General features: G+C 37.3%; 1 protein-coding gene across 4 annotated transcripts in view; it reads left to right on the forward strand.

Moving 5' to 3' along the window:
* LOC138173310 (tigger transposable element-derived protein 1-like) overlaps positions 1-12,947 on the forward strand; it is a 20,279-nt gene extending 7,332 nt beyond the window's left edge. Inside the window, exons 2-8 of one of the 4 annotated variants that reach the window (XM_069103291.1) lie at positions 49-117; positions 1,437-1,563; positions 2,186-2,281; positions 8,463-8,510; positions 8,627-8,801; positions 9,335-9,728; positions 10,368-12,947. In XM_069103291.1, the coding sequence (XP_068959392.1) occupies positions 67-117; positions 1,437-1,563; positions 2,186-2,281; positions 8,463-8,510; positions 8,627-8,801; positions 9,335-9,728; positions 10,368-10,991 (1,515 nt within the window). In that variant the 5' untranslated portion in view covers positions 49-66 and the 3' untranslated portion in view covers positions 10,992-12,947. Of the gene's footprint in view, positions 1-48; positions 118-1,436; positions 1,583-2,185; positions 2,282-8,462; positions 8,511-8,626; positions 8,802-9,334 lie in introns of those variants that run through there. The other 3 variants (XM_069103288.1, XM_069103287.1, XM_069103290.1) reach the window with 3 other exon arrangements.
* Positions 12,948-13,648: the final 701 nt, after the last annotated feature.

Below are 13,648 nucleotides of genomic sequence, written 5' to 3' on the forward strand. Positions count from 1 at the left end.
TTATTGAAGTTGACTTTCTTACTTGATTTCTCTGCTCATTCCCCACAGTGTCCTAAGTAAACCACAATGTCAGCAGCCAGTAGAGAGAAGAGACTGATATATTCATCTGGAACTGGGGTGGGTTTCTTTTTTAAATCATTTCTTTTACAGGTTGTTTAATTTCTTTTGCTTGAGATTATATCTTATATATTGTCTATTGGGTGTTGAATTAAATTGGGTTATTTGTGTTAGGCAGTGTCCTGGGAGGAAGCCCCCTCTCCTGTAGGTGGGCACCTTCCCTGAACCATATGGGCATTTCCTAAAGTACTGAGAGGTTGATTGACCTGTTTAGTGTCACAGGAAGGCCTTGAATCCAGGTTTTCCGGCTTTCAAGACTAGCTCTAGGGGCAGCTAGGTGGCACAGTGAATAGACTCAGGAGGACCTGAGTTAAAATACTGCCTCAGACACTTAGCACTTACTAGCTGTGTGACCTTGGGCAAGTCACTTAACCCCAATTGCACTGCCTTCCCCACTTCAAAAAGACCAAAAAAAAAAAAAAGCGTAGCTCTCTATCTCCTACACCAAGTGGTCTTTCCAGTTCTGGAAACATAATCACATCAATACTCTCTCTGCTACTGGACACTGGAAAGAGCTATGCCTGGTGGGTCTACTCATCATCTCTAACTTTCCAAACCAGAAAGTCTCTCCCTGGTCACATTAACCATCCCCTTGCTCCGTAAGGGCAAGGACTGTTTTGAATTTTGTTTGTACTAGGGAAGCTAGGGGGTGCAGTGGATAGAGTGATGAAGCTGGTGCCAGGAAGCCCTGAGTTCAAATGGTCTTAGACTTGGTGTAGCTGCATGATCCTACACAAATCACTTTACCCCTGTCTGCCTCAGTTTCTTTATTTGTAAAAATGGGATAACAATATAACCTATCTCTCAGGATTATAGTCAGAATAAATCAATATTTGTAGAGGGTTTTACAAAGCTTAAAACACTGTCTGATATAAATGTTATTGTAATTGTCATGATTGTTGTTTTTCTGTTCGTTTAACTCAGCATATACTGCCTAATAAGTGATTTTTTCATTCATTTATAATTGATGTAAAAGATCTTTGGGAACCTGAAAGCTCAGTATAAATTTAGCCCTCCTGCCTGGCTCAGCTGTAGGGGCAGAGGTTACACTGAAGCATTAGGTACTTGTGGACTGATAGTGTCTAGTGGGAATTTGGGAATAAAGGGGAAGTCCCCCATTGGTGTTCCATAGTCATCATGATTCAGTTACTCTGAAATTGAGCACTTGGAAACAAAATGGCAAGAATTCTGTTTGATACCCAGTGGAAATAACAGGTGATTCATCATGGAGAGGACCTGTCATATTATTTCTCATTGAAACATTATGCTTTTTTAAGGGGTGGTCTCCTAGGTGAGCACAAATAGATTTGTTGTTGTAGGAATCAGTGACATTCAAAGATGTGGCTGTGGACTTTACCCCAGAGGAGTGGGGATACCTGGGCCCTTCTGAGAAGGAGCTGTACAGGGATGTGATGCTGGAGAATTATGGGCACCTGGTCCATCTGGGTAAGAACAGCTTCCCTAGGTGAGTCACATTCTACCTGTTGGATGAGCTTCCCTTAGGAAATGTCCTAAGAGCAGAGCAGTTATTGTTTGGCAAGCAGAGATCTCAGATTACTAGTCTTTTCACATCTGAGAGACAGAGAATGCTTGTGTTATTGGCTTCTACATAAAAGACCTTTCAGAAATTCTACCACCAGTTCCTGTGCTAGGGGGATGGAGACTCAAGACAAAACAAAACCATCCATACCTTCATGGAGCATATCTTTTATGGGAGGTTTTTACTCTCAGTGAAAACTGACTCCCAATTGACCCTGTATCTTTTCCACTCTGTCCCTATAGCCCTAAGATTGGCCCCAAAAGTTCAAGTACGGATACCCAAAAATCTGATATGATTCCACCCTAACATACTACAATGGGTCCAATCTAGTAAATGGATTTTTTAAATTAGTCCAAATCCAATCTAGGACAAAATCTCCAATAATTGCTGAGACCACAATCTAGAACATCCCTGAGGGGTCATTTGACCTGTGGTCTATGGATGTACCTAGCTCCCACTTTTCCCCAAACAGAGAGGAGCTAAGATTGAAAATTGATTCCCCATCTCTTTGTTCTGTCCTATGAGCAGGACATGCTGTTTCCAAGCCAGATGTGATCTGCCACTTGGAGAGAGGGGATCCTCCTTGGAAGCCATTGATTAACATCCCAAGGACCAGCTTTTCAGGTGAGTGAGTGACCATCCAGCTATTAGGTGGTCTAGTCAACCTAATGTGTTGATCTTAGCATTGACAAATCTGCAGTTTGAATCCTGGCTCTTAGTAGCTGTGGGACCCTGCCCCCAACACTGAACTTCTTTGAGACTCCATCAGTCAGTTAGTAAACACTTATTTAGTACCTACTCTATGCTAGGCACTTTGCTAAACACCTCAGTATCTTTATATGTCAAATGGAGATAGTAATAGCAGCTATCTTACAGAATAGTCCTGAGGATAAAATGACCGGATATTTGTAAAGTGCTTTGTTAATTTTAAGGTGTCAGTCATGATGATGATAGCAGCAAAACTATTCATCTGAAGGTTTTGTTCAGTTGTGACTGACTCTTAATGACTCCCTCTGGGGTTTTCTTGGCAAACATACTACAGAGATTTGCTATTTCCTTCTCCAGCTCATTTTACAAAGGAAGAAACTGAGGCAAACAGAGGTAAAGTGACTTGCCCAGGGTAGTCCACTAAATTTGAACTACTGTCTTCCTGACTCCAGGCCCAGCACTCAATCTACTATGCCACATAGCTGCCCGTCATCTAGGGTTAACTCTTTTTCATATGTAGCACAAGTAACTGTCTTCCATGCTTAGCAGGCCTGGGCAAGCACCTGAGCCTCTTGGACCCAAGCTCCTTTCAGAAAACTCTATCATCACCAGGAGAACATTGTGTGATGACCAATTATGATTGACTTAGCTCTTCTCAGCAATACAATGATCCAACACAATTCCAAAAAATTCATGATGAAAAATGCTATCCACCTAATGGAGATCAAAGAATACTATTTTTACTTTCTTCATTCTTTTTCATGGTTTTTTCCTTTTATTCTGTTTCTTCTTTCACAAAATGACTAATGTAGAAATGTCTTGCATGATTGCGCATATATAAACCTATATCAAACTGCTTTTTGTCTTAGGGAGGGAAGAGGGGATGAATTGAGGGAGAAAATTTGGAACTCAAGATTTTATATAAAAAATGAATGTTAAAAATTATCTTTACATATAATTGGAAAAAATGCTATTTAAGAGAAAAAAACCCAGAAAATTCCATGATCACCTCCACAAATCCATATGAAAACACCTCTCTATTTGTGTCCCCCCAGTTTCTGATATTGGCCAGTTTATTGTGATAGATTATGTGAGATCCTGCTTTAATTTTGGTATATTTTAAAAAATTTTCCCATCTACATAAATTTTAATTAAGAAAATTTATACAATATCAACATTGAAGGCTCCTTCTAAAATAGGACTTATCTTTTAAATCACTCGGGTTGAAACATTTTTGAAAAACGAGATCCCACTGTAGTTATTGTTTGCTGACTAAAAAAGTATTTAAAACAGAAGAAAAAACAGTACCTTAAAGGTGCTCCTTAGGAGCACTTATTATTTTTTGTTTATTTATTACTGCTGTTTATTTAACATTTGTACAGGTTCCTCTGAAAGAAACAGAAGTTTGTATCTCACCTAAACTTTTTTAAATTTTATTTTTAATTTCAGTTCCAAATTCTCTCCCTCCCTCCATCCTCTCCCCCAGCCATTAAGGAGTCAAGAATTATGATATCCGTTATACATATGAATTCATGCCTAACATATTTCCATATTAATTATATTCTGAAAAAAAAAGAAGAGGAAAAATATAGTTCAATCTGCACTTTGAGTCCATCAGTTCTTTACCTGGAAGTGGATGGCATTTTTCTTTCTTTTTTTGTTTTTAAAGCAATTGGGGTTAAGTAACTTGCTCAAGGTTACATGGCCAGTTATTTCTGGGTGTGGTGCTAAGTATCTGAGCCCAGATTTGATCCCCAGGTCATCCTGACATTGGAGCCGGTGCTCTTACTTGCTGAGCCACCTGGCTGCCCCCATTTTTCTTTCTGGTAATTTTTTTTTTTGCTATCTTTTCTTTTAACTACATTTTCTTATTTATTTTATTTTTTTTTTTGGTCCCAAATTTTATCCTTTTCTATACCATTTCCCTCACCCATTGACAAGGAAAAAACTGTGATATCCATTACACATATGCAGTCATGCAAGACATTTATGCATTAGCCATTTTCCAGAGAGGTAAAGAGCCAGAAAAATACAGAAGGAAAAAAATGTTTCTGTCTGGCCTCTAGGTTCATCAGTTCTCTCTATATGGAGGTGAAAGCACTTTATAACCTGAGTCCTTTGGAATTGTTGTTGATCAGAGTAGCGAAGTCTTTCACAGTTGATTAGTTTTATGATACTGCTTTGTAAATATTATAGTAGTGCTGTGTAAATTGTTGACCTGGTTCTGCTCACTTCATTTTGCATCATTTCTTACAAGTCTTCCCATGTTTTTCTGAAAGCATTCTAGAACATAGAGATTCTTTTCCTTTTCCCTAATCATCTTTGGAAATAGACCAGCTAGTAGTATTGCTGGGTCAGAAGGTATAGGCAGTTTAATAAATCTTTGGGTATAATTCCAGATTGTTCTCTAAAATGATTGGATCATTTCACAATTCCACCAACAATGAATTAGTGTCCCAATTTTTCCACATCCCCTCCAATATTTGTCACTTTCCCCTTCTATCATTTAGCCAATCCCATAGGTGTAAAATTTAGCACATTTCTTTTTTTTAATTTTCTATATTTATTTTAGTAATTTAGAGCATTTCTATATAACTATGAATTGTTTTGATTTCTTCATTGAAAAATTGCCTGTTCATAGCCTTTGATCATTTATCAATTGGGGATTGACTTATTTTCTTATATATTTAACAAATTTCTTTATATAATTTAGTTATGAGACTTTCATCTTATAAATTATTCTTCCTGCCCTCAGTTTTCTGCTTGCCTTCTAATCTTGACTATATTCATTTTATTTGTATAAAAACTTTAATATAAATTAGATAATTTATTTTATACCTAATTTTGTTCTCGATCTCTTGTTTATTCATAAACCTGTCTATAAGTCTGATCAGTAATATGTTCATGTTCTAATTTTCTTTTAAAAATCTTTATATCTAGGGCAGGTATCCATTTTGACCTTGTCTTCGTAAATGGTGTGAGATATTGGTTCATGACCAGTTTTTGCCATACTGATTTCCAGTTTTCCCAGTAATTTTTACCAAATAATGAATTCTTATCCCCAAATCTTGTCTTCACACGTATCAAATACAACATTATTATGTTTATTTATTTTTATAAATTGTATGTCTTCTCTATTCCCTTGATCTATCTTTTTGTTTCTTAGCCAGTACCAGATAGTTTTGATAGTTACTGCCTGATAATATAGTTTAAGATCTGGTACTGCTAAACCTCCTTCCCTTTATGATTTTTTTTTCATTATTTCCTTTGATATTCTTGACTTTTTGTTTTTCCAATTGAATTTTATTATTTTTTTTCTAATTCAGTAATGTAATTTTTTGGCAATTTAATTAGGATGACATTGAATATATAAATTAGTTTGGGTAAAATTGTCATTTTTATTATATTGGGTCTGCCTATCCATGAACAATTAATATCTCTCCAATTATTTAATCTGATTTTATCTGTATAAGAAGTTTTTCATAATTTTACTTATACAGTTCCTGAGTTTGTTTTGGCAGGTCCCTAAAATAGGGCATTTTTTTTACTATCTCTTCTTGCTGAGTTTTGTTTGTGATGTATAGGAATGCTGATGATTTATATGGATTTATTTTACATCCTACTAAGTTTGCTAAAATTATTGTTTCAATTAATTTTTTAGTTGAATCTTGTTTATCCCCATTACAAACAGTGTTTACTGATAGTTTTAGATAAATGCTTTTTATTAATTTAAAGAAAAATTCACTTATACCAATACTTTCAAATGTTTTTAATAGAAATGAGTGTTGAACTTTTATCAAAAGCTTTTTCTGCATCTATTGATATAATCACATGCTTTTTAAAAACTTTTATTATTGAAGTAATCTTTTATCTTAATAGTTTTCCTTATGTTAAACCATCCCAGCATTCTTGGTACAACCTCTCATAATGAACCTTCTGTGTTCCTAGCCTCAGGCAATTATTAACCACTTGCTTTGTGTCAGGTACTGTGCTAAGCCCTTTACAAATATTTTCTCCTTTGATCATCACAGAAACCTTGGGAGGCATTTGCTGATAAGTAAAGACGCAGAGGCCAAAGAGTCACCCTACTAGCGAGCATCATAGGCTTCATTTGAACTCAAGAATTCCATACTCCTAGGTCTGCACTCTCTCCACTAGGCCTTCTTCCTTATGGGACTGTCTTCATAACCAATCAGTCATCCTTTCAGGCCTGTGCCATGGTGCTGTGGCTGGAGGTATTCAAGCTGGTAGTATAGCCTTTCTCAGTGCATCTTCCATGCCCATAGTCCATTTTGGGGAGGGGGGGGGATAAGAGGAAAGAGAGAGGCATTTAATGTGTCCACTACATGCTAGGTGCTATTTTTAATAACTAAGGCTGATCCCCTGATGAGCCATACTCTCTACTGGTCAGCAAGCCAGATCAGTAAAGTCGCTTTAAAGATTCCAGTACCCTTCCTTTGGAAGATCTTCAGACACTTGGGTGATTGAGTAGTAAATGGGAGAGCTAGAGACGTGAGTATTTCTGAGTTACTGTCTTCAACCCCTACACAGCTTTCTGTACTCCTACCAAAACTCAAGGCCGTGTCTCAATACTGTCTTCATGCTTGATAAATCCTTATGACATATGGAATAATTCAGTTCATCTTAATATGTTGCTTCATTCAGAATATTAATGTAAACTGCATACAATCCATCTTTTGTAATTAACCAACTAGAGAAATAGATCTTGCTATTAATTTTATGTAACCTAAAAAAAAAATAGATCAAAATGATATCCTGAAACTAATCCCCATAATTTGTGCTTCAGATTAGCGTGTGCTTAGCACAGAGGGAAGGGATGGAAGACAATGAAGCATACCCCATTAACACTAGTTTGCATTTTTAGGGAGGGATGTTGATTTCCTGAAACTGAGAGATGATGTCACGTTTTTGGTGACCAAGAGAGAAATACGTTTCTTACCTCAGTGTAACAGAGATATCATTGTTCTCCCCATAACAGAATGAATGAGGAATTCTTATAGGGAATAGTTAAAGGGGGAGTAATTAGTTTGGGGAATATCTTCCAAAAGTTTGCACCTCCAGAATAGACATTACCCTTGCTCCATTTAAACAATTTAAAAAAAAACCCTAACCTAGGTTTTATTCCTCTATTTTCATCTTTGTAAAATAAAGTTTTCTTATTTTCTTTTTTCCTCCCTCCTTCTGCCTCTCCTTCCCTCCTTCCTTCTTTTTTCCTTCCACATTTCTCTCAGTGAGTGGCTAGTGCCGTGTCTAGGGCACAGCCCTGGATTCAGGAAGACTTATTTTTCCCAGAGTTTTTCAGTGCCTTTCTATAGTCATCATACTCATTTGTTCTCATAACACAGTGGTATTCTATTACATTCTGCTACAAAAATTTGTTTAACCATTCCCCCATTAAGTGGATGTCTGCTTTGTTTCCAATACTTTGCCATCACAAAAAAGTGCCACTATAAATCTTTTGGTTTATGTGGACATATTCTTCTTATCAACAGATTTTTTGTTGGTAAAAGCCAAGTAACGGACTCTCTGAGTCAAATAGCATGGATGTTAGAGTCCCTTTCCTTACGTGGTTCCAAGTTGCTTTCTAAAATAGTTGTCATAGTTCACATTCCCAGCCATGATGCTTCTGTGGGCTTCTCTTCCCACAGTCCAGTCCCTCCATCATTGACTGGTATTTATCTTGGTCATCTTTTACAATGTGCTGCCTATGCAGTGACACCTTAGAGTTGTTTGATTTGGAATTTCTCTTCTTCGTGATCTGGCGCGTTCTTTTCCATGATTGTTGGTATTTTGTGATTCTTTTAAGAACTATTTGATCATGTCCTTTGAATATTTGAGCACTGGAAAATGTTTGTCTTCTATATCTTTCAGGTTTCATATGTCTTAACAGTAATGATTATTTTCTACCTACGAGTAAGACTTCACACTTTTTCCTATGGAATTTTATCTTCACCATTTTCGGGAATAGAAATGAAGAGACACAGGCTTGAGTTTGTTTCTTTTACTAATTAGTCATCCACTAAATTTCTTTAGCCACATTTGGAAAATATAAAAACTGTCTTTCCCTTCTCTGCAGATTGTTGTGAGGATGAATGTGGAAGAAATTCCCAAAGATGTGATGCTGGTATGATTTACATTTGATGATGAAATATTTCTTCGTTGAGGAGATTCAAATCAGGTATAACAATGCAGTAGGTGGATATGGGGGAGGGGACATAAACATTTTACATTTACTTGCAGATGGTGAAACTAGGTTGGAAACCATGGGGTCGTCTGTAAAGGGGGGCATTTCTCTGGAGACATTTTCTCAGAAAAATCTTCAAAGGGCTACTACGTCCACCTCTAGCTGGAGAGAAGCCTGGAAAGCTAGTGCCAGTTTGGGCAGGCATCGAAATTCTAAGGTGGAACATTCTTGGTAAGTGAAATGTCACATGAAACAAAAATCCAAATAAATTGAGAGACCATGAATGAAGCAAATATGGTAAAAACTTGAGCCTTTTTCTGTAGCAGAGCAGATCTATAGAAAAGAGTCTCCATAAATGTGACAGGAAGACCAGTTTGTTATTAGACCAAAATCACTGTAATGGGAATCTACCCAGCAAAAATATTTTCTAACTATGTAATGGAGGTTTTAGTTTCTTTGATTCTTACTTTGACCTTAAAAAAGATCATGGAGTATGTCTTGGACATCAATCAAATTAATACAGACAGCTCTCACTTTACATAAATTCACATTACACAAATTCAACTTTCCGTAAATAATTCTAAAAGATCCCCTCATTCCAAAAAGAAATTACAAACATTCCTTTATGCAAAGCAGAAGCCGTACTGTAAGACACTGTAGGATGCAGGTAGCTCAAGTGGTGGTGGGAATCTAAGAAGCATCTCTAAGTCAGTGCCTGGGTGTCTACAGACAGTGAGTGATACTGTGCCTCTCTCTGTGTTCAGTAGCAATCCCTATATATTCACCATGGCTGGCGGCAAACGTACTCTCGAGGGGAAAAGTGAACCATCTCGTAAGCGCAAGTCAATAGACTTGGAAATGAAAATGAATATAATTAGAAAATATGAAGGAGGACAAAAATTGTCATCAATTGCGCGTGAACTTAGCCTTGCGGTTTCGACGGTGAACTCCATAGTGAAGGATGCTGCCCGTATAAAGGAGCACGCAGAAGACAGTGCTTGCATGAAGCTGACTTATCTGTCGAAACACAGAGAAGGTGCTATTCTAGAGATGGAAAAACGATTAACTGTGTGGATAGAAGCCCAGAATCAGAAGAATATTCCTTTAAGCTTAATGGCAATTCAAGACAAAGCTCGAAACCTCTTTGAAGATTTAAAGGTAAAGTACCCTGAAGGAACACAGGTATTCACAGCAAGCAGTGGTTGGTTTGCACGATTTAAAAATCGTGTAGGATTTCATAATATGCACGTGTTAGGAGAGGCTGCTAGTGCGGCTATTGAGGCAGCAAGGAAGTTCCCAGAATTCCTGCAAAAAATAATAGATGAAGGTCCCTACTTGCCAGAGCAAATCTTTAATGTAAACAAAACCGGCCTCTTTTATCAAAAAATGCCATCTCGAACCTACATCTCAGTGGGGGGGAAAACCATGCTGGGGCAGAAAGCTTCAAAAAACAGAGTTACTCTTCTGCTTGGAGGGAATGCATCTGGGACTTGCAAATTAAAACCTGCTGTTGTGCACCACTCAGAAAATCCGAGAGCACTGAAAGGAATCAGCAAGGCAACGCTACCTGTGCATTATTTCTCTAACCCTAAGACATGGGTAACCCTTGATATCTTTGAACAATGGTTTAGGCGCTGCTTTGTTCCTGAAGTGGAGAAGTTTTGCAATAACAATGGCATTCCTTTCAAAATTCTACTGATTTTGGATAATGCCCCAGGTCACCCTCTCCACCTGGATGATTTTAATGAAAATGTAAAAGTGGTCTACCTTCCCCCTAACACTACCTCGTTATTACAGCCTATGGATCAGGGAGTGATGGTGGATTTCAAGGCCTATTATCTACGCATTACATTTGCCCAGGCAATTGCAGCTTTGGATGCAGATAAAGACTTGACATTGAGAGATTTCTGGAAGTCCTACAACATTTACCATGCAATCCAGAATATTGCTAAGGCTTGGGAACATGTAACAGAAGCATGTATGAAGAGAGTTTGGAAAAAAGTGTGCCCGCAGTTTGTTCCTGATATTAATGGATTTGACAAAGATGAAACATTAAGAGAAGTGAGTAACAAGATTGTAAAATTAAAACAAGAATTGGAGATAAAAATGGATGAGAATGATGTGGAGGAGTTGATTAAGTCTCATGGAGGAGAACTGTCAAATGAGGATCTGATTGAGCTGCTAGCTGCAAAGATTGAAGAAGAAGAAGAAGAAAGGGAAGCTTCCGAATCCGAGGTCGAACCAAAAAGGTTCAGCGCAAAACAGTTGGCAGAAGCATTTCATCACTTGAGTGAATTTTTTTCTTCCATCGAAAAGATGGATCCAAATACTTCAAGATTTTTTGAAGTCCAAAGACTAGTTGAGGATAATATTGCTTGCTATCGTCAGATATATGAGGAAAAAAAGAGAGCCACTGTCTAAACATTTCTCGATAGCTTCATAAAAAAAAGTTGTGTAACCAACCACAGGTAATAAAGGCTAAGTGTCGTGGGTGGGGAAGGAGCAACGTACTGCATTCCTAGGTTAACTTTACCGCACAGTACTGTGCATACTTTATCATTAACTTTGCCTTTCATTTCATAATTCTGCTTAATTTGGTGCAGTATTGAAGATGTCGGCATTTTAGTACATTGTAAGAGTTGCATAAAGGTATTCTTTTGTATCTGCCTTTGTTTTATAGGTTAAGTGAAGTGGTTGAGGAGAAGCAAATTCTTATTATGTAAAAATCACTCTATGTGGAAATCTGCATAACAGTTCACTTATGTAAAGTGAGAACTGTGTGTACCATGAATAAGGAAAAGCCTTCAAGTCCAGTCTATGAATTCTTATCTGATAAGAGATCCTGGAGAGAAATCCCACAAAGTTAATAAATGTCAGAAGGTTCCCCCCTGAGAATATAAGAGGATATCAGAAAATTCCTATTGTAGAGAAAACAATCCCTGTCTTTTCATCACAGGATTGATATAGGGGAGAACTCTTGTAAATGTCTTGACTGTAGGGAGGGCTTCAAAGGAAGCAAAGACTTTACAAAGCACCAAAAAATCCATACTAGAGAGAACCTATTTGAATGTCATGTAGATGGAAAGGAGTTTTCAATGTTAGTTCTTTCTTCACATGTGAGAATTCATTTAGGAGAGAAACCTCAGGAATATTGTGAATGTGGGAAGGCATTCAGTAGTAACACAAATCTTACCCAGCATGTGAGAATTCATATTAGAGATAAAGCTTGTACATGTCCTGAATGTGGGAAGCCCTTCTACAAAAAGGCACATCTTAACCAGCACATGAGAAGTCGTACTGAAGAGAAACTTTACAAATGTCCTGAATGTGGGAAGACCTTCTACCAAAAGAACCATCTTACCCAGTATGTGAGAATTCATTCTGGAGAGAGACTTGTAATGAATTGTAATGACTGTGAGAAGACCTTCAGGCAGAGAAGCTTGACTGAACATCAGAGAATTCATACAAGACAGAAGGCTTAGGAATGACTTCTGGTTGATGTAACCAACAAGGTCTGGGACAAGACATTTCTCTCATCATCATGATTTTTCAAACCCGTCCAAAGTAGCAATTATGTGAAAGAAAAATGAAACAAAACATTTCTGTTGTCCCAGTAGTCTAGTACCAAGAACTTTAATAGGATGAAACATGAGTGTCATGAATTTAGAGTGATGAACTTGTACTCTGCATTAACAAATACATGCTGGAGAGAAACCATATTAATATAATGATTGACAGTAGGCCTGCTGCCTGAGAATTCCAGTTTAATTCAGCAAGTATTTATTGAATATGCACTGTTTGGAAGTTACTGTGCCTAGTGATGGCACTGCCCCCAAGAATCTCACATTCTCCTGGGGAAAACAACCATTCTCTATACCAGCTGGTTCACAAATTTTGTCAGTTTAAATCATGTGTGATGCCCTTCCATCAGTGAACACAGCTGATGAAACTTCAGAGAATTCACATTTGATAGAAAATGTAGGGATATAAGAAGGCCTTATGCCCATTCACAGAACTTCATGAATGTCAGAGAATTCATATCACAGAATGTGCCAATAATATCACTTGTCCTCCAACTGTAAGTCAACCTTTGCTTCCCATCTTGAAATATATTATAGACACAGACTCCACTGATGCAATAAATATAAGAAGGCTTGGAGCTGTAACAGAAATGTTTTCTCTGCATCATTAAACTCATACTGGGGAAATTGTTATTACTGAATATGCCAAGACAGTAGCTATTTTGAAAGTAATAAAAAAAAAAAAGTGTGTCTGAGTCATATGGCAGGATCCATTTTCTGTCTAGTATCTGTTACAACAAGGAGTTTTTACAACATTACCAGCTCTATGTGGACAAATAAATACATTTATACAGTCCTATTGTTACTTTTGAATTTAAATCCTTTATTGTTAGTTTTTACTTTGCAAATATATCACTCTGAAGGTACCTTCTCCTTACAAGAAAGAAAAGAAGGCCTTAACTGTGTCTTGATGATATATGCCTGATTCTGCACCAGTAGGGTGACATGTTTTATCATATGTTCTCAGGAATCAATTTGGCCATTGAATTGATAGAAACACACATGATGTTTTTAATAGTGCTTTCTATTATTTTCATGCAATCAGCATTTATTTGTGTTTGTTTTCTCTATATCAGTTGGAAGACTGAGAGTCCAAGCCAGTCTGAAAAAATGTATAGGTACCTGGGGTGAAGGTGAGATTATATCATCACCTCACATAAATGGGGTGCATAAGGAAGAGTTCTATAATGGAGGGGGGTGGTAAGAGATAGCAGGAAACCCATGAACTTAACTCTCATCTAAACTGGTTCAAGGAGGGAAAAAAAAAAAAAAAACATGTGCATCCAGTCATATATAGAAATTCATCTTACCCAACAGGGATGTAAGAGGGAAGGAGAAGAGAGAGGGCATATTAGGGGAAGCAGTGGTCAGAAGCAAAACAGATTCATGAGGAAGGGCTAGAGTAAAAGAAAGAAGGATAAGTAAGTATAAGAACAGGATGGAGGGAAATACATAGCAAACAACTGAATTTGGATGGAAATGATCTCACCCATAAAA

Source organism: Petaurus breviceps, unplaced genomic scaffold (genome assembly GCF_028583685.1).
Source record: "Petaurus breviceps papuanus isolate PSGF00001 unplaced genomic scaffold, PetGlider_PUasm1.0 577, whole genome shotgun sequence".
Lineage (NCBI taxonomy): Eukaryota > Metazoa > Chordata > Mammalia > Diprotodontia > Petauridae > Petaurus > Petaurus breviceps.